Raw genomic sequence first — 25,176 nt, forward strand, 5'->3', positions numbered from 1 at the left:
CAATTCTCGCGAATGCTCAACTCGGAACCGATTCCTCTCAGGTTTCAGGCCGGATTAAAAGGGAATGTCTCCCAGGGTTCGCCGGGGATGTGACGGATTTGTAACGCGCGGGTCCACCTGTGTGGCAACGGCCCTGGTAAAAAGTTGGTGCACTTTCAGTTTATGGGCAGATGTGTTTTACTAGTATGACATAGTAGTTTTATTTCAGCTATGTCTAACGGTGGAATGTTTTCACTAATATAAAGTATTTTTGCAGAAAAAAACATGCAGCTTTCCCGTCCAATTCCCTGCTATGTATTGAGGGTACAGCCACTATCAACCCCCAGGCGTCTCCACGCACTTTCGCAGCCTTTATAAGAGCGCGGTTTAAATTGTTGCAATCCCAATAGAGTTGCTAAGTGTGCATAAGAGAGCTATGGTCAGTCTCACGGCGCTCACAGTAATAACACAAACGCACATGGCACAAACACAACGCCCCCCCCCACACACACACACACACTGTTCTAGTTAATAAAGTTCGGCAGTGCAGACTCACGAAACACGTGAAAATCACAGCAGCCCAATTAATTAAGAAAAAAAGAAATTACATGAGATAAAACATGAATACCTTTACGAAATCGCTGTCACATTGAATCTATCTATCTATCTATCTATCTATCTATCTATCTATCTATCTATCTATCTATCATCCATCTATCTATCTATCTATCTATCTATCTATCTATCTATCTATCTATCTATCTATCTATCTATCTATCTATCTATCTATCTATCATCTCTAACTACCTATAATACAATTTCTTCTCATTGTCTCTTCTCTCCATGTTCACGCCTCACTCTCACATCTCTCATTATTCTCTCTTCCTCCCTTGCTCTCCATGTCCATCACTTCTCAATACCTCACCTTTCTCTTTAGTTATTACCCTCCATGTTCCACCTGCTCTCTACCTTATCTTTCTCTATGACTTTATCTCTTTGTTTTCCCTTGCTCCCTATGTTTTCTCCTCGCCCCGAGTCTCTCTTCACCATCTTTCTGTATCTTCTCCCTGCTTTTCTTTGTCTTTAACCTGCCATCTATTCCCACGCTCCACGTCCCCTGTTCCTTTTCTTCCTGGTTCTCCATCCCTCCTTGCCCGTCCATCACTCAAGCCACGCCGTACCTCCACACTTCCTCCCCATCTTCCTAGCTCTTCGCTCACTGTTTTTCCTCCCTAACTCCCCTGGCTCTGTGTCTGTCCCCCTATCCCCTCTCACTATCCCACGGCCCCTCTGCCTTCGCCGCTGCTCTATCAGCCTCTCTATCTCTGTTGTGAAAGTGGAGCCCGCCTCTCAGCCCGCAGCTTTCACTCACATCTCAACGAGCAGCCGAGTCTGTGGAGTTGTGCCGGACAGGAATGGATGGCGCTCCATATTTGGTCAGGCCCCGCCCCCCGCGCGTCAGAATCTGACAGCGCCGTTCCCGGGGGTGTAGAGTTTTGGCTCCCGGGAAAGGTTCCATTCCTCGGGGATAGAGGGCTGAGTTTTGTACGCTTCCATCCATTCTGCGAGACGCTAAAGGCCCCTCACCAACCTCTCCTGTGCCCAGGAACACCTCCATGGTAATCATTTTTCCGTTTATTTGTCTTTTGGAGCGGGAGAGCCTTGCCAGAAGTGGTCGATTCAGCAGTGTCCTGAAGCTTTTTTGATGCTGTTTTTACTAGGATGACACCACGTTGAGAACATCTGCAAACAACAGCAAAACATATTTATTCTTTCTTTCCTTGCAACAAAAAAGAACCCTGGTTTACAGCTAGTTGTACTTTTTTTTTTTTTACACCCGAACAACTGGAACGGCGTCCAAGAAGCTGCACGAAGTACCCGGGCGATTGTTTATGTGGTGCCACGCCAGGACAGATTGAAGAAGCGAGCCGAGCGAACTGGGCTCTTCTCCTCCTGCTCGCGGGGAGTCAAGTCATCGCTTACAGCCCCTCGCCAAGGAGAGAGGGGGGAGAGCCGAGCCTGACACTTCCCGGGCGTCGCACCCCTCTGGCAGGAGCTGTGTCAGCCCCGTAATTTGTGTTCATGTTTGGGATTCAGGAAAATATACCCCGAGGTGGGACGACCATGAAAGAGGAGCCGCTGGGCAGCGGCATGAACCCGGTGCGGTCGTGGATGCACACGGCCGGGGTGGTGGATGCGAACACCGCCGCGCAGAGGTACGTGTGCCAGAGCCCGCGGGGCGCCCCCTGCGTCCCGCTGCCAGCGGCGGTAAATCCGCTTCTCCACGCCTGTCAGAGAGTGGCGGCGCCTCCCTGCCCCTGCCTTCCACTTCTTGTGCCCTCCGAGCTCTCTGTGCACCTCTGCTTCCTCCTCCCCCGCCGTTCGCGGCCGGTGCAGACCGTGCCTGCCGGTGGCTCCCTTGCTCCCAGCAGGCGCGATCCAGCTGTGGCGCCGCTCTCTCCCCGGCGTCTGTAGGGATCCCTCCGGTGCAGCCCTCAGTTCAGTGTCTGCCACTCCACAGCCACCCATACTCAGTCCCCCGGTGCAGCTGCACAAACACAGCCTTCTCCCCAGCCACCCACACTCAGTCACCCGGTGCAGCTGCACACCCTCAGCCTTCTCCCCAGCCGCCCACACAGTCCCATCGCTGCTGCTGCACACACGGAGTCCTCTCCCCAGCCACACACACTCAGCCTCATCGCTGCTGCTGCACCCTCGGTGCAGCTACACACACGGAACTTTCTCCCTGTCAGTACCCACCGTGTCCTCAGCGCAGACACACACACGGGACCCTCTCCTTACTAGCACTCACAGAATCCCCCGGCGCAGACACACACCGGACCCTCTCCTTACTAGCACTCAGAGAGTCCCCCGGCGCAGCTACACAGACATAGCCCTCGGGGCAGATACACACACAGGAGCCTCTCCCTGCCAGCACTCACAGACCCCCGGTGCAGATACACACATTGAGCCCCTCAGTACAATGTATCCCACTCCTTTGTCGCACACGAGACCCTCAGTGTGGCTGTCCCCGAGCTTCCACTGCAACTCCCCAACTGCACCCCCGGTGCACACTGCTGATTGTGTCCGCCCTTCTGCAGTGCCTGCCAGGCGCCCTCTGCCGGGGCTCCCAGCAGACACCGCCTTCCCGCGGAGGAACTAAGCACGTTTGGTGGGAGTTCTGCTCAGCACAGCTCGATGCCTCTGGGCGGAGAGTCAATGCTCAACAGACACTTGAAACCGAAGGGACACTGCCAGGGAAGTCTGGGAAGTTACACTTCCTATGAGTGCGGGGAGTACCTTGTCAGTTCTCTTCCCGTGGAGAACCGCGGGACAGAAACCACGCTGCCTCAAACCGTGCAGAAACCGTGCAGCCCGGGTGTACAGCAAACACGCTGTCCAGGTGTACAGAGCCCATGCACGGCTTCTGTTCACATGGTGGGCCACGCCATGTACACAGAAGCCATGCTCTCTGGCTGTAATGAGATTGGTTGTCTCCTTGTAAAGATGCCATGCTGCCCCGGCATATGAAAGGCATCGTCCTGTCCTAGGTGCATGTAAACAGTCCATGCTTCTGATGTAAACATACATACTGAAATGCTGTGCCGCCATTCTACCAACCGCTTTAAAACACACTCTCTTCCCCCGGTACAAAGGCAGCGTCTTACATGCATTAATACACCATGCTGCTATTGTAAATACACCATGCTGCTATTGTAAACACACCATGCTCACACCGGTACACACACTCTGTGCTGCTGGTCTAAACGCATCATGCTCACACAGGTACACACACACACTCTGCTGACGGTGTATAAACACCACGCTCATGCCAGCATAAAGATACTATGCCACGACTGTTCATGCTAACCGGGCGATAAAACAACTATATAACCGGTGTAAAGACACCATACTTCCAGTGTAAATATGCCACGCTGCCCCTGTGAAGTCACCACTCAGCCCCGGGTGTAAAGTCTGTGCCAGCGGCGTGAAGGTGGTCTTGGCAATCTCATCTTGCACCCACATGTAGGGCCACGGGCAGCAGACGCAGCATTTAACCACTGCGAGTAATCCCTGTCACACCCTTTCATGCTCCTCTTTGAAGATACCCGAGACCTCTGGTGTTTCTTGGGTGCCTCAGTTCCTGCACCGCCAACACAACGACAGCCCATCTCCCCACTGCTTCTGAAGTCGAAGCACAACTCCACAGTCTGTTCAGTGCACCTCTTTACGCACCTCCACCGACCCACCCAGACAGCCACTGACCTTTCCTTCATTCTGAGGCCCTGCCGGCCGTCCACAATGCAAGCTCTCCCCATACCCCCTCGCCTACTTTGGCCCTGCAGGCCGTACCCCCAGGCCATGTCCCATAGTCCCTCTCCTCCTTTCACCCTGCAGGGCATAGCCAGACCAGTTTCCTTATTCCCTCTCCTGCTTTCACCGTGCAGACTGTAACCCCAACCATGTTCCATAGTTCCTCTCCACCTCTCACCTTTCACCCTACCCTGGTCGCCTTTCGCCTCCTTCCACTGTGCATCCCTGCGCCTCCATCTTCCCTCTCACCCGGCTAGGTGTCTCATCTCTCCTCCTCACCCACGCCCTTCTTTCCCTCTCTTCTCCCGCAGCGGCGTGGGGCTGGCCCGGGCGCACTTCGAGAAGCAGCCGCCGTCCAACCTCCGGAAGTCGAACTTCTTCCACTTCGTCCTGGCCCTGTACGACAGGCAGGGGCAGCCGGTGGAGATCGAGCGGACGGCCTTTGTGGACTTTGTGGAGAAAGAGAAAGTAAGTGGCGGCCTGCGCGCCCGCGCCCACATTTCACTTCTGATTAAAGTGATGAAGGATGGCCCTGGCCCGGGCTCCGGCGCCGCTCTGAGCCCTAACGGGACTCCAGAGGCGCGCCACGTGCAGCCCGCGCTCATTTGGCTTAAGGTTCGCGAGCGGAGCTTTTACCAAATTACCCTCAAAATATTGGCTGCTGTCGCCAGATTGAATAAAACCTTGCACTTCCCGCCATGCCAAAAGTTGGTACCTGTTAGCTGTCCTCCCAAAATCACTGGAAGCACTTTCCAGCTCTAGAAGCGCGAACAGGGGCAGCGTGGGAGGGGTGTGACGCGTGTGGTAACCGGTGCCCTTCTTTTCACTTGTTTCCAGGAGCCAAACAGTGAGAAAACCAACAATGGGATTCACTATAAACTGCAGCTGTTGTACAGTAACGGTAAGTGGCCTCTTGGATAGGTGTTGGCACGGGGGTGCAGGGCAGCCCTGCTTCTCCCAGGGCTGCCGGGGCACGGGGCTGCGCGCTAGGCACACACTGGCTGTAAACGCAAATCTTCTCATGGCACCGAACGAAAACAAAGCATGAGAGATCGATACGTCGATGGTGCTTCACGTGATTAACCGGTTGCTCTTGAAGTGGAAAGTAAAAAAAAAAAAAGAGGTCGATATTTGTTCAAACACAACATCACTTTTAAGTGACTTATTTTAGTTGTTAAAATTAAAGTAAATTAATTTGGGTAAATGCATTCACGGGGCTAAATGCAGCATGTTTGTAACCAAGCGCAAAACGCCCCCAGCTTCACTTTGTTACATTCTCCTCAGAGAGAGCATTTGGGAAATAAAACGTCAGTGCTATATTCAAACATAAACTGGCATTGCAAAACTACTGTAAAATTAGTGATATAACAACTGGGAAAGGATGTAGCCTTAGGGCTAGAGCTGCCGACTTTGGAGCTGGGGAACCGGTTCGAACCTCGGCGTCCGCTCAGCATCCTGTGATTCTAGGCAAATCACTTAATCTCCCCGCGCCTACCAAAAAATGAATGTGTAATGTAACTGGTGCTCATGTAAAGCGCTCCGATACCTTCGGGTCGAGTTCGCGCCACATAAATCTACAAAAATAAAACTATACAAAAGGCAACTTTGGTTTGCAGTGTCTTCAATCCCCGATAACAATGTGTAACGTTTGTAAGTCAGTGTTCGGTAACGCGTGTGTTTTTATTTCTGTGCACGCGGCTTCTCTTCGGTTAGTAACCGCTCTAGCTCGCTGCCCGCTGCGTACATCTGCGTCTAACCTACGACAGTTCTGCTAACTGCTTCTTCCCGTGTCCTTCTTTCCGCAGGAGTCAGGACAGAGCAGGACTTGTATGTTCGACTCATAGACTCAATGACCAAACAGGTGAGAGCTTTGTTTAACTTGCGTCCTGGTGCTGGGGCAGGGTGCGCTTCTCATCCTCACTGGGAGGTCAGCAGCGATGCAAACTTGAGGGGTTTTAGGTTCAGTGGATATAGCAAGGCAACGTTAACACCATGCTCTTACAATCGCGCGACACGTGTTTCTTTACAATGTTTTTAAATAAGTGGGAAATGCTTTTACCAAAAGGGTCAGGGTCACAATGTGTCCTACTTCACATGACGCAGACTGTTAATGCAAAGGGGACATGCTGTTATTAATAACATTATTTGGGTTGAAAACCTAGTGAGCGGCATTGCTTTATACACAAAGAAAATGTAGAAAACAATCTTCAGCGCCTGATGTTTAAATACCTTCGCTCACCTTGTGACAGGGGGTAGAGGCGAGGCGTTTATTTCGATTTCCAAGTGAAATGTGTTCGAGGTGAGAAGTCACCGTGTTCCCCTGTAGCCCAGAGTAACCTCTCAGCCCCCCATCTCCATAATTCAAATTGCGAGCTCCAGGGGTCACCGGCGTCCGTCCTCTCCCCGCACAGTGCGGCTCCCGCTGCTTCTTGTGTCTTTTTTCCCTTTCCACCCTCTGTCAGCCCTTGTAAATAACATAATTACACGCAGCGGCTTATTAAATTATTTACCCCGCCTCGTGCATCTTCCCCCAAAGATAAGCAGGCGACACCGAGACAGCCTCATCACAGCTAACTCCCCACCGCGGTGCATAATTCTTTATTGAGACATATTCAAATGTCTGTGCGCCGTTTAAGCAAAAAAAGGTCTCTCCCAGACGTTCTGAGCTAAACATGCAATTTAACGCTTCAGGTAGAAGCGTTCAGCGCGGTGCATCCTTTACCAACAACAAAACAAAGCGCACATGAGGTTTACAGATGTATTCTCCGAACTCTCCTCGTGTCACGTTAATTTTGACAAAGTGTGCTGCTTCCTCGGGCTCAGCGTAGCGCGCGGTGTGTGTGTCAGTCTCCCCCTCCTTGTATTTATAAACAAAGTTTTACTTACCTTGATCAAAAAATGAGGTTAGGTTTCAACGCCTTCTGTGGTGGAACAATGTGCGTCTCTTTCAGAGGCGAGCCGAAGTGACAGGCACAGAACAATCACAGTGACAAAGAGGAAGGCGTTCGACCCTTCAGCAATTATTTGAATGGGTTACAGAGAGAAACCCTTTTAGGCTCTGAGCGCTCTTGACTTGACAATGCGGGTTTATTTCCTTTTGTACAGAGCAGCCTAAATGTTTTCGGAAATCGCTTTCGCCTAATTAAGGGGCTTATATAGACGGCTATAAGTTTCAGGACCGCCGAATGAAGTAGCAGTGCGAGAGAGGGGGGATACATTTATTAAGTACACTTTTATTGTGCGTTTAGCTCGGTGCCTCGCTGTAGAAACAGCGCTGGAAATAAAGGCGTTTAATCTCCCCTCACTGACGGAAGAAAAAAATAGCCTGTAACTGATCAAAGAGTCAATGGCGCTGAACCGACAGTTTATGGATTTCTGTTTGTGCTACAAAATAAAAATAAATCACTTATAAATACGCCGATTCGGCGGAGGCGCTGAAACTGATTTGAGCCAAAGACGAGTTGTGCGACCACAGTACCGAGCCCAGTGCTCGCAGAACGTGACCCGCATGGCAGACTCTTCCATACCATTCGTCTTTTATTTTAAATTTTTAGAGGTGGCACATGAACACAGCATGTACAGGAGCAGGGACTGTGGCTAGCGCCTTCCAGACTCTCAGAGGTCGAAGGACTTGGATATTTCCTAAATTTGTTTTTTAAATCATACTGTCAGAGACACGGCTCCAGAAGGGATCCCAGCAGCATTGCCCTGCAGTGCCAGAGGGTGGCTGCGCAGCCAGGGTGACCCCTGACACCGGCCCCTCTTAGGAAAAGCCGCCGCTGGGCTGACAGCCGGGAGGCCTGTCCCGCTTCCGCCTTTGTTCCCGCACAAGAGGGAGAGAGGCCGTGTTCGCACTCTCCAATATTGGCAGCTGGGGTTATTGTACTTGCCAATGCATGCTACTGTAAAACCGTCAATAGTGCCCCCAACCCTCAGCGGGTCTTGTATTATTGATCACTGGCAAGGACAGGTCCTCACTGGGATCAGTATTGACAGCTCGGAGGCAACACATCATTGCTGTGTTTGTGTTTCAGCACAGAAGGGCGCCTCAAAACTTTGAAACCCACCAGGCTCTTCTTCCGGATCTGGGCGCCCCGAGACAGGAGGGTTCTACCCCTTCCAGACGGTCCCTTGGGGTCTGCCAGCCGACGGGTGACGTGACCTCTGCGCGTACAGGTCACGGGGTCACGCAGTGCGCACCGCCGTCAGCGAGAGGCTCGCGCTCAGAAGGAGGGACGACCCTGTCAGAGTCCGACTCTGGCTGCCTGGGGTAGGGTGCACGCAGGGGCAGCAGGGGAGAGGTGCTAGGAGGGGAACTGCAGGGTTAACGGGACCCAACCCGCCAGTGACCACCGGGGCAGCAAGCGCCCTGTTGTCGGTGGTGCCCAGGGCCGCTCTGTGAACGAGTAGGCCCTATTCCTTTCTTAATGACAAGGGAATAACTGCCATCACCTATTTAGATGGGCTACTCGGTATTTTTATGCCAAACTGCTTCTGTTTTAACCGTCCAGGCTTAAACAATTAATTGTCCCCATTGCTTTACGAGTCATGGACTTTTATTGTTTTTTCCTGGATTCTCCTTTCGCTGGATGCTCTTCTGGGAATTTACTGGGGGTGCTCCTCTATTAAAATATATGTTCATGCCTCCCTCCCCACCGGGGATTTATGTGGATTTTCCTATCTGAGGATTCTCCTCCATTGGGATTTATATGGGTACCCCCCTCAAGAGGTTCAGGTATATTGTCCTGTCTGGTGCTTATGTGGATGGTCCTCTCTAGTAATGATTCTCAATGGGAGGTCGTAGAGATGTTTTTTTTTTAGGATTTTCTTTTGTTTTTTTACTGGGGCCCGGCCGTTTAAATCCTTGTGTGTAGAGGACACGAGAGAGCAGGTAAACTGCCTTTTCTATGGGTGCCTGAAACTTGCCTCTCCAGGGGCTCCCACGCAGAGCCGATGGGAGCAAAGGGAGGATTCCCCACGGGAGGGCAGCACTCACACGGCCTGCGCTCCGTGGCCAGAACCGGAGCCTACTTAGGCTGCTTAGGCAGCACCGGCTGCCAGCCCCTGCCGGCGAGCCACAGGCAGACTGCGATGGGCGAGCGCACCTATAGCTCCACGCCATCTGTCTGAGCCTATGCTCAAAACCCACTCAGCCGTGCTCCCAGACACACTGCCTTTTTACCCAAGAAAAATCATTGTTAGCAGTTTCAAAATAAACACCAGATTGCCCATTAGCAGTATCTTACTAAATATCATCCAGTAATAACCATATTGCTGTGAACACGTCTGGAATACCAAAAGGCGCTAAAACCGCTTCTGTTTCTATCAGAGAAAAAGAGAAGTAAATTCATTTTACGTCCCATGCAATTAAACCATATAGCTATTCCTGTGCACATGTCCAGCACCGTATTTATATAATCGGACACAATTTACAGAGGTATTCTACATTTAGTGTGCAGTCGTTGGAAACACAACTGCCAGTGATTTAAGTAAATATGCTGTATGTATAACACATGTGTACACAGCTGTTGAAAGTAAAATTCAAAGATTTGAGAAAAACATGTCAATAGAAGGTCTTATAGCAACTGCTATCTGTTATAAACAAAGATGCTTTGCTATTACACAAAGTGAAACAGACACGTTTCCCTCTCAACTTCCACTTGTAACTGGGTGTCATATTTTGTTCTACAACATTAAGAGGGGCAGATAACCTTAAAAATGCACGTTTTAATGTTGCTCCGAGTTCTAGAACTGTATATGTGAACTCTACAGCGACGCCCACATTTAGTTTAGTTTTTTTATTGGCGTTGATGAAAACAGGCGTCCCTTTGTGAGGTCAGGTAATTCAACCCTTGGGGGGTACGTGAAGTTTAGCACTAATTCATTCTAATTGGAATAATTTTACCACAACACGTTTTTATTGCTCGTATGAGGGTCTCAGTTTCACTGTATACGGCTCAGCTTAAAAACGAGGCCGAACAAAAATGTTTAGACCAACGTGAATTGAAAACACATTTATGTGGGGACAAGTTTGACGGTCACACCACAGTCTGAGCGGGTGTGGGAGCGGTGGTGGGAGATTCGCGCTATTGAAATGTCTCGTGTAAAGAGTAAAGGACAGATATACCCAAAGCAAAGCTTTAGTTTGAAAACGTGAACCAACATTTCTTCTAAACACAATTAACGCGAATGCCTACAGTAAAGAAAATAAAACCAGCCCAGCTTCTTTCTTGCGCACAAGTAGATTTTCCACAAGCAGCCAGGGAAATTGAGAGTTTCTGTTCATCCTTTTTCACATAGACCGTCGTAGGCGAGGAGAGCCTCCTCACCATGCCAACGGGGTCTTATTTTGAGGGACTCGTCCTTTGAGATGTTTAAGCAGGTCTGGGTTGGAGGATGTAGAACTGCTGGTGTTTGCCTGGCTAAAGATGTTTTACTTATGTTTAAATGTTCGCGCTTGCAACAGACAGGGCCCTATCCGGAAGTGGTGTCTGGACAAGAGTTGACTTATCATGTCGTCCAGCTGTGGGTGGAAGAGACTGGCGTGTGCCTTCTAACAGTGTCATTGTTACCTTTCTAAAATGAAAGTATGTTTCAGTTGTATTTTATAAAAACAATTAATGCAAGCAGTGAATGTCCTCTCTGTTGCAATAGGCCATCATCTATGAAGGACAAGACAAAAACCCCGAGATGTGCAGAGTGCTCCTGACGCACGAGATCATGTGCAGGTAAGAAGTGACTTCACATGTAGGTCAAAAGTGCAAGACATAGCTTCTGGCATTACAACATATTCCCAGAAAATACTATACTGTGTGTATGGTCGCACCAGACTCTACCTCGTAGTCTGCCCTCGCGCTGCATGTCTCTGACATCGCTTACAATATTTCAACATGGACGTTATGCTTTGGTATTTACGAGTAATTACAGCAATACCGTCCACTTTGTTAGACATTCCAATGACCAATTGTGAATGGGTGCTATTGGACTCCCTATGAGGCTTTGAACAAGGAGGTACACATGCCGAGAAGAATTAAACTATTTTCTTCTGATTAAAACACATACACAGAAAAGAACATACACAATTAAAGGCCAACACCCAGTTTCAAGACATCGACTGGTATTGTGTTTTTTTGCGGTTCGTTTTATGATCCTCCCTGTTGACTCCAGTTGCACCCATTTGTAACTCGTCAGCTGGGATGTCTACCTGGAAAGTAAACAATTGGATGATGGACTCATTTTTGAATAAGACAGAAACAAAAGCCCAGCAGCGAAGCGCCGCTGCGTGCTGCCTGCGCGAAGGCAGCAGAGCACACACTGAGCCAGTCAGAGCCGAGGCTGCTGTCACCGAAGCAACAGGAGTCAAAGATCAGCCAGCATCATTTTACTACATCCTGCAGAAGCACTCACATCCTGAGAGATACAATTGCCTGTTATTGATAAAAAAGGAAACTCTTTTGTACTTATTATAGAGCTCATGTATGTGAGAATTGGATTCTGATACTGTCAGTTAACCTCTCCCCCAGAGCAGTGCTGCATTGTTCATATTGTTGTTAGAGAGCAGGCGCATTACTTGAGATCTCTGTCAGAAGAGCAATTTCCCACCTTTTTTCCTTCCTAACTACCACAAGAGTTTTCACCCCCGCGTGGCAAATAAAAAATGCGTCATTTCCTAGGCGCGTGCGGCACGTGAGGCGTGGACGCCATATTGCAGGAGCGCGTGCACACCTCGGGGCTACACACTCCGAGGGGCACACTGCGCCTCGCTAAGATGCTTATTGCCTAAATGCCACTTCTGAGCAGACATGCAGTTACGGCACTAATATACAAAAGCTGACTTTTCCTCATATCAGGCAATAAATATGAATTACAACCAATAAAGTGGAATTTCTTTATTATTCACTTCTGCATGTAGCGCAATTAACATAGAAAGTGCGCAGATGTGATTTAAGCTGTAAGTGGAAGACTGCAGACTTTTCTTTAATCACTTTAGCTGTCAGCTTTAAAAGGCTTTATATACTTTGCCACCATATGGTGTTAATTTAGCTAATTTAGACATGTAACCATTACACAAGTATGCTTTTTTTCTAAATGCAAGAAGCATAACATTTTCGTTCATTTTTGTTTTAATTAAAGTCCCCACAATAGAGGTAGGCTGGGCTTAGAGGAGGCGCAGCGGAAATTTGTGGGAGACGACTGCGTGCATTTGTGGTTATAATTAATAAAACGCCGAAAGAAATGCTGGTTGAAAGGTGGCATCTTGCATATTTCCCAGAAATAACAGCTTGACAATTAGAGGTAAACAAAAGCCGAAGCTGTGAAAAAGTTATTCCCAGGCCTCCTGCCCCCATCCCCTCGGTTCACTGCATAGGCAAACACCACAACACACTGTTTCAAAGCTTGAGTCTGGCGATTTATGTATACGTTTATTGTCTGGGGCTCGCCATACAATTGCAGTGCCCGCTTCCCTCACCCTGTGGCTAATAAAACACATGCCAATGTGCCATGCCTCTGGATATGGTGTTTTCTGTTTTCCTCTTGTGCCCCTCTGTTTCGGGGAATTGCCCATTCTTTTGCTTAGCACTGCATAGGCCCCCAATACTGAATGTTCATACTAATACAGCCCTCCAGTGAAGACTGTTTATCCAAACACGGACACTTTCTGAAATCTCTTTTCCACATTGTTTTGCAGCCGATGCTGTGACAAGAAAAGTTGTGGCAACAGAAATGAAACCCCGTCAGACCCCGTGATCATAGACAGGTAAGAAGGGGCCCTGCCTCGCCTCTGTTGCTGCAGTCTGGCGGCGGGTGTATTTTCGGTCCTGCACCAGTTGTTGTCCTCTGCTGTTGGCGCGCACAGGTGGGTTGACTTGGAAACCCGGTGGCCGCCTCTGTGGGGATTCGGTAATTGCTTGCAAGTTGTCAAGGGAAGCGGGTTCATCTGGCACGGCTCCTCCCGTCAGCACGACTGCACGCACAGATAGTTCCTGGCCTTAAATCCAGGCAGGCATCATGTCAATAACGCCTGCTGCCTTTTGCCACATGTGTTCTATTGTTTGTGGTTTACGTGCACGCGCGCTCCTTATTTCGGTGCTTGGGATCGTAGCTCAGTGCCAAAGTTGTGTATGTTTCTATGTATATGTATCCCCTATGGCGATTTCAAATTCCTTTCTTGTTATAGAATATGAGTATAACAAAGCAAAAGTGGTATTTTTTGGGCATGTTGCACTTCACTAATTGACATGATCACTTTAATTGCAATTATCATTCCGTTCCTTTACTCGCATTGCACCGCCTTTTCACTAGGATCTGATGGTTCACACGTTCAGTTGCTGATGCTTAGCAGACACTTTATTGCCAAATATTGACTCATATTACATTTAATAGACATTTGCAGATGGTTATTTGTCACTGGACTGTTGATTGTCTGCGCTGGAGCTGGTGGCACCAATTAATATATATTCGAGAGAGAGATGGGTGCCTGGCATTAGAATTGTGAAACATGGCTTAGGTTGCAGCAGAATTTTGGTTTCGGTAGTTATCATTTCACTTACCCCTTTCGCTATTAATTTTGTTGCAGGATGACTGCAAAATAAACTCTGCAAAAGTCCCCCAGTTAAGCCACAGAAATATGTCCCACCAATGGGGAGCAATGCTAATGTTTAACTAGCTAGAATAGCTGTATGCTTAGCGGAGAATGCTTGGTATCTCACACAAGGGACATCTCTCTTATTAGTAATCAAATAGGAGCGACCAGTTGTTGCCTTCACTCTGGGGTTGTTCCAGGCCTCCGTTTATGCATTCAGCCTTCTGTAAGCTCCCAGTCATACACTCCTTGAGTGTCAGACCGATGCAGTGGTTGCTTGTTGCTTCGTCAGTTACATTGCCACCTCGTTTTTCATATGTACATTCATAGGGCCCTTATCGCATAAATGTTTGTTTGTACTTGTGCCAAGTTTGTCTATGTTGGCAGGGTTGTCAAGTCTAATATGTGATCTTTTGAAAGATATTGGCCTTAAAGCATGAAAGTGGACACTTTTGATAAATGTATTTGGTTTGAAATTAGGTCAGGTGGAGCTTTTCTTAAGACAAAGTCGGATGCATTCTTTCTTTAGCCTGTGTTTGATACTTCAACAATGGTGCATGCTGCCTGCTTTTAACAGTGTGCACAAATAATATATTGAAAAACTGCACATTTTGGTGACAAGCGTGTGGTCTTTCACATATCTTACAGTAAAGTCACAGTTGAGGGGATCACTGCAAATCCTTGCCACCGCCACAAATTAGAACATTTCTCACTGCTTTAAAGCAAACAAAGCTTCTTATAATTTGATATTCCAGAAGTGTCTCATGCAAAAAAAGCAAGAAACATTTGGTTAATGGATTTACCATGTTTATTTGAGTAAGGAAGATTGGAACTCCATTTACGACTAGCATAACTGCTTTAGAGATCTTAATTATTGATGAAAAATCTGCTCCGCTTCAACATTTAAAGAGATAGCAATTTTGATAATCTTCTGTGTAGCTCATTTTGAGATAAATATACTTTTTATCCACTAAACTGCAAAGCATCATTACTTGCTCATTTATCAAAGTGGTTGGTATTTTTCAACATACCAGTTGGCATACAGTAGTTTCAAGGCACAATTTCGACAACTGATAGCATACTTTTTCTTTTTAGGAAAAGGTAGTGTAACCTTATGCAATTTCAAAAAGAGTCCATAAGCCAAAGTTAGGCAAGTTCCTGAAAATGAGATACACAAATGGGAAAATAATTTACAGATTGTATTCATGTTCTAAAATAAGGAAACGTGAAAGTGTTTCACCTTAATAACATTGTTTCCTGGTTCAGGTTTTTATACTTTGCATGGTTGCCAATACTACACCATGTAGGCCTGTAAGCATAATTGATTCACATAAGGGCATGCAAAAGGTTACTCAGATCTTGCTAGGTTAATCTTGGGTTTTCAAGTGTGGGCATTTGAGTTGTTGGCCTGTAAGGCATTAGCCACAACGAGATGAACCTATTAATTGGTCAGTGGATGGGTTGGGGAAGAGAGCTTTGCCAATTTTGCAAGTTTTCCCTCAGGATATAAATATTATCATATGGACTTGCAATCCATCGATTTACATGTATTCAAGTTCAACCATTAGTAACCACTTCAATATCACCCTTTGTCAACAGTCTTAACAAGTACATGCACGCCTACAACATTCTGGAGTATCCATGTGCTCACATGAGACCCTTTTTTAAGTTTGAGAAACCTGAAAAATAGGGAGTCATGCCCATTAATCCACTGCCCATGTTTCTAATTGTCATTTGTTTTTCTTACAAAACACTGAATATAAATCATGCTAAGAGGACAGTGTGATTTATAATTATAGTTCAGTATGCTGTTACTAGGAACACAAGTTCTGCAGAGAAGTCAATCGACATGCAAAAGTAGAGTGAAAATGCGATCAAAAAATAAATGCACTTTGACTTTTTTGGGGCGGAAACCGGATTTGCTTAATGCAGTTTCATTGTAAGAAAAGGACAGGCCTGTATTATCTTTATGTTATTGTTTAAAGTGGCAGGGGTATCATTTTCACAGTGGAACAATGTTTTCTGGGAAAACACAAAAGCAGATGTTCCTCATTAGGAGCACCCATTGTCTACATATCGCAGCCCCACACAGATAATTCTATCCTGTTTCACTCCTGCATTCCAGTGGCTGCAAATGATTACAGGGGTGACGGTGTAACTCCTAAACCAAAAACACACTATTCGCTAAAGTAGGTCTACTGTGTCAGAGCAGTGCTCACTGTCACAATCCACAGAAATTCCTGGTCATGTTCTCTTCTTGACTTTCAGTTGGTTGTTTGACATCGATTAAAGAAAAAAAAAGAAGGAAGGCCCAGTTTCCAACTGTTGAAAACTGAAAAGACTGATTGTGTACCAAGAGGTAGAGCCGGGATTGGGTTACTGTCACAACAGAGAGCAGGCCAGAGCCGTAAAGCAGAGGCAGAAGTGCTGGGGCACATTAAATGTGCTTGCGCTGTAATCTGGATAGCATGCTCTGCAACGGGTTTCCAGATGGTACTATCATAGTGCCCTGCTTATTGGCATCTCCGCCAGCAGTAAATACTCCCCCTCCCAATTCTATCTGGCATTATTATATAGAGTTTAGGAAACTTATCATTCCAAGTGTGTCCTGCGTCCTTGTAAGGCAGCCAGACATCTGTTTATCTCATTTTCTTTCATTCAGAGTTTGGAATGGCGTGGGTTTTAGGGGTGGGGGAGAAAAGTTTTGTCATATATAACAGCTGCTGCAAAATTTCAGCCATGTTGGCTCTAAAATATTTCTCGACTGACCTCAGATGTTATGCATAATTGCCATTGTTTCCAGCAAGGCAACAGCAAATTGTATTTTTAGTCAATCTTGCCTCTGCGAACGTGCAAAATAATTTACAGTAAAAGGCAATGTAAGAAGGCTAACACATGTAAAATACATTTTATGGCAATGATTTCCAAGTCATAGGTTGTAAACTTTGGGTTTACACCTTTAGTAATTGCAGAACAGTGGCTGCGGACTGATTGGAGTTTTTTTTGTCAACAGTGTTTCCTTTCACTTCCTGTCACAAAGGTCACAGAACGATGACCTTTGCTGGCAGTCCAAGTCACTGAATTATTCATGTGATTGACTTTTTGTCAGTGCGCACAGTTGTGCTCTGGGACATTTTATTCATTTACCTCATTTGCAGCGCCTCTCTGCACCTGTTCAAGTATTAATATCATGTAATTTGGGCCTAATGCCGATTTTGCTGAACACTCATTATATTTTTTATTAGCTATATTTCCAAACGATTATGTATGATTATTACCAAGCTTTGCACACAGCAATGGCTTATTCCCCTAGTCCTTTGCATCTTCTTGTCAGGTTGTTTTCTGAAGCGAGGAGGATAAACATTTGACCAGGCCCAGTGTTTTTATTCCTTCCCCACCTCCAACCAGAGAACTTAAAGCTTTCTCCCACATGGCTTTGTGAAAGCATGATTAAATCCAAGTCTGCAGAAGCTGTACAAATGCCAGCATTTATAAGGTCAACGCTTTTGTTAAAAATGCTATGTAAATGAGGATCTGCAAAAAGGGACATTAAATAAAATTAAATTCATTGTCTTCTTTAATGTCATTTACATTTTGGCAAAGCCTTGGCCTGCCAAAGCAGTTTAAAAAAAAATAATTTTAATTACACATCATTTAAGGATTCAAGGTTTTCTATTCAGCAGCATTTGGATAACCTGCAAAACGTGATTGTTTATTAACTTCTTAAATGACAAGTTGTCATTGCATCTGCATAATGTCATGAAAACATACAGTTTAATGTTAATTTTCCTTCACCGAATTTCTTAAGAACTGCACGGTTATTATGAAACAGGCCCCACAGTCTTTCTGCTTTTCAATCTGCTATGATTTTGCTTCATGAGGTGTTATTTGGTTGAAGGAACATTTTAATAAATTATGATTTTTCTGTGTAAACAGTCCTTTGCTACCCTTGTGTTAGAAATTTGGCACGGATTTAAAGGCTGTAGTATATACTGATTAATGGATGTGACTGCAAGGAATACATCGCTGGCCAGAACATAGCTATCAGACTAGCAGTGAATATCTCAGTTATTTACAACTAAAAAAAACAGCCCCTGCTACTGAGAGGGGAAAACGGTTGCTGTTCAAACACCTATTTAATAAAGTACACGCGCTCACGCAGACTGAATGCATCTTTAAATAGCAAGATATTTTTGGCAACAGACAGTTCTGTAAAGTAAGGTAATTGAAATGCTGTCACGGTGCCATTCTGCAAACACTGTGCCCCCAGCTAAACCCTTCTGTACAATTCATATTATTCATTTGGAATCAATATTTCAAACACCGCAGCAATCAAATGGACTAAATATTGGTGCTTGTGTTCAGTTTGCACCACCTACAAGTTGCAGGCGTTATTGGTGAATACTGTTCCTTTATGATCCATCTGGGTGACTCAATAGGGGCCAACAGTTCCACGTGATAAGCTATGACAATTCACCAATGTAACATAATGGAGTGACTTGTATACACACACAAACCTCTAAGCAAGGGATAGAGCTTGAACAAATCAGACACGACTTCCACAGCAGATCAACTCTCTGCTGTTGTGAAATGCAACGGGCATAGCTGGAATACCAAGGCCCTGGGCACAGGCAGCTGTGTTTCTGTACTGCAGAGCAGTGTAGAAGACCTGTCCAGGCCTCTACACAAGAGTAAAGGAGTTGGGAGCGCTGCAGCAAAGCTGTCAAAAACTGTGCACCAAGTGGTATTCTGACACAACCCATGCCCTGCTTCTGTTTCAGCCTTATCACGTAAAGAGCAGAGATAATGCCAGAGCTTGTAATTTTCTAGGGAGCTTTTGATGAATTGCCTCAGTCTGTGGAAAAACCTGCCACATTCACAGTTCCGCAGCACATGCTTCCAGGAAGTAAATACTTCTTATCTGACAGTGGCGGTGATTTGGAAACAATGCCATCACACATTGTATGGGTAAGAAGGCAGGGGAGGAAAGTTGTGTTTCAAAGCATGGGCTTTGTTTACAGAAAGCAAACACGGCACAGTGTAGGATGATTCCGAAGTTAGTGTTTACGACGTAGCATCAAGTTGCCCTTCTAAAATGTAAAATCATTTATCTTACTCTGTTTATAGGGCAGGGGTTATAGGAAAGGGGCACTGGAGGTTAAGGGTCTAGTTTCCTCGTCACCGCGGAGACCAGCTTGTGATTGACAGGCCAGGCTGCAGGAAGTGAAAACTCAGAGAGCTTAACCTGTACTTGGCAGAACCTCTAGAGTTTACACTCTAAGCAAATCAAAACCATTCCCCTCACGCGGGGAGCCAGCATACCAGCCCCAGACAAGGCCCTCTTGTTTATTGATCTATGTATATACATCTCCAAAAAAGTCTTTCTAACTCTGTTTTGAGGCAGGTAGACATGCCCATGTCCATGTTTAAATAAATATGTTAAAGCATTTAATAATCAGAAGAACATTTTGTAGTGGGTTTCATTGTTAAAATGAGCGAGCTGGGAAGGCTGTTGCTTAAGTTGCAGATGTGTGAGATGGTGTATAAGCTTTGAGAATTTAATTAAAAAGTGCTCAATCATCCGTATCCAAACATTGGTGTACATACTGCTAGAGCAAAACTACTTTGGATAACATTTTCTAAAAATATATAATGCGTCCTTTGGCCGAGTAAAATTTCCTTTAGCAGGACCACAGTGTTTGACAAGCGGAAAATGCCCACGAGAAGTGGAAAAACAAAGCATGTTCGCTTCATTTTTAGTTTACAAATAACGTTGTTCTACCATATTAAAGTATGTAAAAGAGACGGGCCTGTTTTGTTATTGCCATTCAGTGCAAACGCTAACTGTTTTCAGAAGACAGAGATAGGCGTGCGGTACAATGCAGTGTTTTTGAAGGAATTCACTAGGAAATGAGTTTAGCATGTGTGGAAAGGAAGGGGCTCACATTCATGTTGTTGTAAGACATGTAGCATAGACCCGGCTAGCGGAAGAAGCCGGCTCCAGCTTGTCGCTTGTGAAAGACGAAACACGGTTACACATCTGGTGAGAAAGAACAGTGCCATTGCAGAGAGTATCCGACCCTTGCTCACCCCCCTCTCTCTATAGCTCTTCTTAAGCGCATGGAAAGAACCATTTGCATAGAAACAAAGCTGGTGCTCAGTGATGACATCCAGGCCTGACTTCCAAAAGTAATGACCAAGGGAAACCCATTGCCCCATCTTCAAATTATGTTTTAATCGGCTTTATATTTTAGAATGAGAACATGTGTAAATGTCTAGGGTCAGGCACAAACACAGGATATATAACATTATCTGTGTTATCCTAGTTGATGTGCCATGCCAGGTCGAGATGCAGAGTGCCCATCAAAGAATGAAAAATTCATGCCAGATTTTCAGTACAATCTCAAACTATTCAAGTTAGTTCCATTTGGATTTAATGCATCTAATATGGGTATTCTGAAATTACATCATTGTTCCCTCATACATTGAACAGACATCAGACACATCAAACGTAAAAATACTTATGAGGGAAAAAACGTCTGTCCCTTCTATACACAAAGGGCATCACTACTTCATTTTGTATGTAAATTAATGACTGATTTTTTTTAGCTTAAAATCACATAACGTTTGGGTTTAGGGAAGGCTCTTGTTTTGGGAGCAAGAACTTCTTAAACTTACATTTGGAACAGAGGTGTAAAAGTACAAGACGAGGCATAGCAGATAATAAAGATTCCTCTTTTCATTTACAGGGATTGTGAAAACTCCCTTTTAATATCAGCATTTGCAAGGAATATTCCCTTCAAAGACGCGCAGGTCTCATGTGGTTCCAGTGGTGTAGGCCACTGGGCTCAAGTAGCTCCCATGACCCAATTATCCCTTGAACAATAGACAGGCTATTCAGGTGCTCTTCGGCATTGTATCATTCTTTAATACAAAAAGACACTCAACATGCTGTAGAGTAATTTCAGATCTTATAACCTTAAGCATGTATAAATGTAGGATTGTAGAAGTAGATTTGAAGATTTGCATCAAAATGTAAATGCTTTAAGATTTCACGTAAGATTCACCTTGGCAGCCAGGTGGCAAGAGCCAAGTAGTGCTTTGATCATTCATATTTGGTCATTTGACCCATTGTATTCGTGAATGTTTCAACAGGGTCATTCCTTTGTGGTATCTGTAGCATTCTGGACATGCCACAGTTCTCAGTGATGCGCAATTTTATATCCGTACATGTTGTGCTAACTGTATAGTAGTTTTTTGTTGCTTCATTACAGCCTGCTGCAATGGTAGCTGCAACTAGTTCATTTGTATTTGCTTAGTTTCACATAGCCCTTTCAACCTTGAAAGTCAACTATTTTCAAAGTAATTGTACTGTTTTTGCCAAGTAAGTTTTATATTGGCGCTCCTAAAAGAGGAAGGTTTTGCTTGCAGGCAAGGTGTTCTACATATCAGTACTTGTACAAAGGGGATGGAGGTAAGATAGCTTACATGTTGTAGTAAAGGATTGCAGCACATGTCAGAGTCACATGAGTTTGCCGGAGTTGAGGGTGCTACAAGTGTATGGATTTAATTACAAAAGGAGGAGGTACAAGAGTTTAATGTTTATGGGTGTGAGCCTCAAAATTTGTATGTGTAAGATAAGATAGAATTTTCGTTAAAAATGTATACATAAAACCCTGATTCCGATTCCAAAGTTAGCATTGATGTGTTTTTGTATGCACAGATGTCAGTTACAACTGGTTGCAAAGTGTTATGCAATCATAAATATTACAGAAGGAAGGAAAGCTGGTGTCCCCAGGGGAGTGTCTGGAGGGATCAATGAAAATAGATTTGAACGTCCACAGAGTTATCGCTTTTTTTGTTCAATTACAAATGCAATGCTTTTCCAACAAGTCCATGCACCACTAAACATACATCTGAAAGATTCAGCTATGCCTGTGAGAAGTGGCATGGATTAACTCAATTTTAGGGCAATGTGGTGAAGAAGTAGTCTCTCACTTAAACTTATTTCAAATGTGAAAAAACAGAAGTATAAGTTACATTTCTCATTTAACCTATCACTCTGTGTGTGGATTTTCCCTGAACAATACGTTTCATATTTATATGGTTTAGAAAAACAAGCATACATGAGTAAAACTACATTCATGGATTTCCCAGGCATATGTTGGTGGTTCTGCAAATAGGTTTAAACTTTGGAGATCTCGCAAACCCTCAGCTTTTTGCTACACCTGCCAGGGTTTCTGACTACATGACTTTCTGACTACATGTTAATCACGCTCAAAGTCATCAGTTGTGAGATAGGATGCTTGAGTTCTAATTCCATATTCTCCATTTGAGTGAACTGTGTGACCATCACAAAATCATTTTATTTCCCTGTGCATCTGTTTTCTTTGCTGCAAAATTGGAAGCACCTTGATAAATGCGATTGAAACCATAGAACATAGGATTCAGCAACCGATTGCTCTGTCACATACAGTACTTTACACCTGAGTTCAGCTTTTATTAGGAAGTCCTTGCAGGATCCTAACAAAGCAAGATTTGAAGATAAGAGGATGTTGTGAAACAGCAACTAAATAACTATGGACATTTTGAGATGGTTTTAGAATGGTGAATAGCTATTCATGCAGGGTGTCACAGAGAGTTTTCAAAGATTCTTTGGCAGAGCTCACTAGAGAACCCATGACCACTGATGGATATAGGTTTGGACTTGGTGTAGTGATCTAAATTGTAAGAAAACTACATTGATCACAGCATTCACATCGAAATTCTTAGTTATATATATTTTTTATCAATGTAAATGCTGTTTTTCTAGTTTTGGTATATAGTTTGGCAGAAACTGATTTCTAGGGGGCATCTGTGTTGAAGATTGAATGAGGTGAAATAGTCCAATGGGTTGTTCGTGCAGTTTGATATTTAATATTCCAGGTTTGAACCTGTATATATTTACATCACTTCCACAAAAAGATGTAACCTTGAAACAGTATAGGGTGACTATGTGTTCCTCTGACTGGGAGGTGGATGAAAGCCTTTTTCTAAAAAAAATGGAAGGTAGTGTATGTCTTTTATATCAATCCCATAAACGTCAGCACAAACTGTTTGAAGAGGATAGAACGTTAGTGTAGAGCATAGGAGTTTCAATGCTGTTCTCTATAGAAAGATTTCTCTTTTTCCTCCCTTCAGTCTTTATAAAAAGGAAGAAATATCCGAACCAGTCCAGAGAGGTGAATTAGACAACAATATCATTTATGGAAATCACAAAATGGTCTTGTGCTTGACAGTGTAAAAATGTACTGGAAAATCCTGGATGGTAGGCGTGGATAAGAAAGGTGAAAGTATTCTCATCATTGAAAAATGTTTGATTGTAAGAATATACGTTTGTTCTTCTCTACTCTACATATTTTGTAAAACATAAACCAATGATTCTGAAGACACAGAAAGTAACTTTCACCTTTGAGCATGGTTGCACAAGCAGATGCCCACGACTGCCCCCTGTGATCCACCAACCCAGTGGCTTGTATCAAAATTGATGGTATTCCACCAATGCATTATCATCTTGCTGCTCTTTGCCAGGTAGTTTAATAGAGGATTTGAGTATGATACCATCCAATTCTCCCACGGCGATGTATGACCACTGCACAATATCCTTCACCTAGTGCCTCCTGAGATAAAAACCACAGCATCTGTTCTCAGCCTTCAGACATTTCGATTGCACCAGTTGTAGTAAGACAATGAGGGAAGCTGAGTCATATGTGCAGGTCTTCTATAGACCCAGATAGAACTAGCATCCATAGATCCAGCAAGGGTAACAGCCACCACCCATTCCATCTAGTTTCAGTTCGGTCAGACTCACAATTGCCTGGCAGCCAAACAACTATTGATAACGCCATGCAAGGAGTGGCTTTATGCAGGCTGTCGGATTACAAGTATGCCATTTTTGTAAATCAAAAATCAAGCAAAAAGTGTAGATGTTTTGGACGTTGTGAGCAGAGGCCTACCAATGTGCTCTGAGCAAGGTACATGCACATTAGTTAAGCTGGATGTAAGGAGACTGCCAACGATCCTCAAAGCATTGAATAGTGAGGCTTATGACAAACACTGCCACTACACTTCATTCACACTGTGTTTTTAAGGGCCCATATTCACAAGTGGGCCACCAGAGGTGACCATTTCCTTGCTTAATTCATGGATAGACTACTATCATTTAATGATTTTTTCTCCTTTCTGCTGGAGAGCAGCGTATTGTGACCAAATTAATGCATTGATTCCTAGCTAATTAGAAGCAGTCACATTTATTCTTTGCTCAAATGCATTGCTGCTTCTAGTTGAAATATTCACCTGTTGAAGCATCACTTTACTCATCAAACCATAGCACAGCAAGAGCAGTATGGCACATTAAACCAGAAAGAGGAGAATACGTTTATATTGGATGTTGGCTCTGTCCATCTACATTAGCCTTTTAATCCTCTTTTGGTGGTTATATATTTTATTTGCAGAGTTTTATATAGCGCAAACTTGACCCGAATCCAATCAGGTATCAGAGCGCTTTACATAGCACCAGTTACGTTACATGAGGACACACATAATTTTTTTTTTTTGTTAGGCACATAGTTTTTCTTTTTCAGTTGTGTGATAATTAAGCCCCGAAGATTTGAGAAACATTGTCCATAAACTAATTTTTTCATGTTTCTGAGCAGATGCCCCATTTTCAAGACTTTGCAATTGTGTCTCAATAGAAGCACCTGAAAGTCCGAGGCATACTGTGCCATACACGTTTCTTTGAATTATTAATTCCTTGATTGGTTGCATACATATTTCACAGTTGGGTAGCTGACACATAAGTCTTGTACTCACGTGTGCTTCTGTGACTCTTTTATGTGCTACCCTTTAAAATACATCTAGAAAACTATGAATATCGAGGCATAATTTGCATTCGACAACAGTCTGCAACATTCCAACAAACATTCTCGCCAGCACTAGGTTGTAGAATTAAATACATAGATAACCACATTTAAAAGTGTCTTACATTGGTTTGTATCTTTGGAAAAAGCTCCTGGTCAACATCATAGATACATTGACACAACATACAATGGCACCAGGACGTGTGCCTAACAATTTGCATAAACATAAGTTTGTTTTGCATGCTATTGTCTTTTTTAAATGCATAGCCATTAACATATAATAATTGTTGATTCCAATATAGATCATATGGCCTCCTATACGAAGCCATGATATAAAGCCTGGTGAAAAATAGATTTGGTATTTAAAAAGAGAACGAGGCAGGCATTTGATAATCATGAAAT

At 44.6% G+C, this 25,176-nt stretch overlaps 1 protein-coding gene across 13 annotated transcripts in view; it reads left to right on the forward strand.

Annotated features, from left to right (window-relative positions):
* The first annotated feature begins 1,496 nt into the window (after positions 1–1,496).
* EBF3 (EBF transcription factor 3) overlaps positions 1,497–25,176 on the forward strand; it is a 179,962-nt gene continuing 156,282 nt past the window's right edge. For all 13 annotated transcript variants that reach the window (XR_014961777.1, XR_014961780.1, XR_014961781.1 and 10 more), the window contains exons 1-6: positions 1,497–2,195; positions 4,605–4,761; positions 5,131–5,194; positions 6,099–6,154; positions 10,948–11,021; positions 12,983–13,051. Coding sequence is in view for 8 of the 13 variants with exons in the window: in XM_085606210.1 (XP_085462336.1) it covers positions 2,062–2,195; positions 4,605–4,761; positions 5,131–5,194; positions 6,099–6,154; positions 10,948–11,021; positions 12,983–13,051 (554 nt within the window). In the remaining 5 variants the exon portion in view is untranslated. The remainder of the gene's footprint in view (positions 2,196–4,604; positions 4,762–5,130; positions 5,195–6,098; positions 6,155–10,947; positions 11,022–12,982; positions 13,052–25,176) is intronic.

The sequence above is a fragment of the Triturus cristatus genome, chromosome 1_2 (assembly GCF_964204655.1).
Source record: "Triturus cristatus chromosome 1_2, aTriCri1.1, whole genome shotgun sequence".
Classification (NCBI taxonomy): Eukaryota; Metazoa; Chordata; class Amphibia; order Caudata; family Salamandridae; genus Triturus; species Triturus cristatus.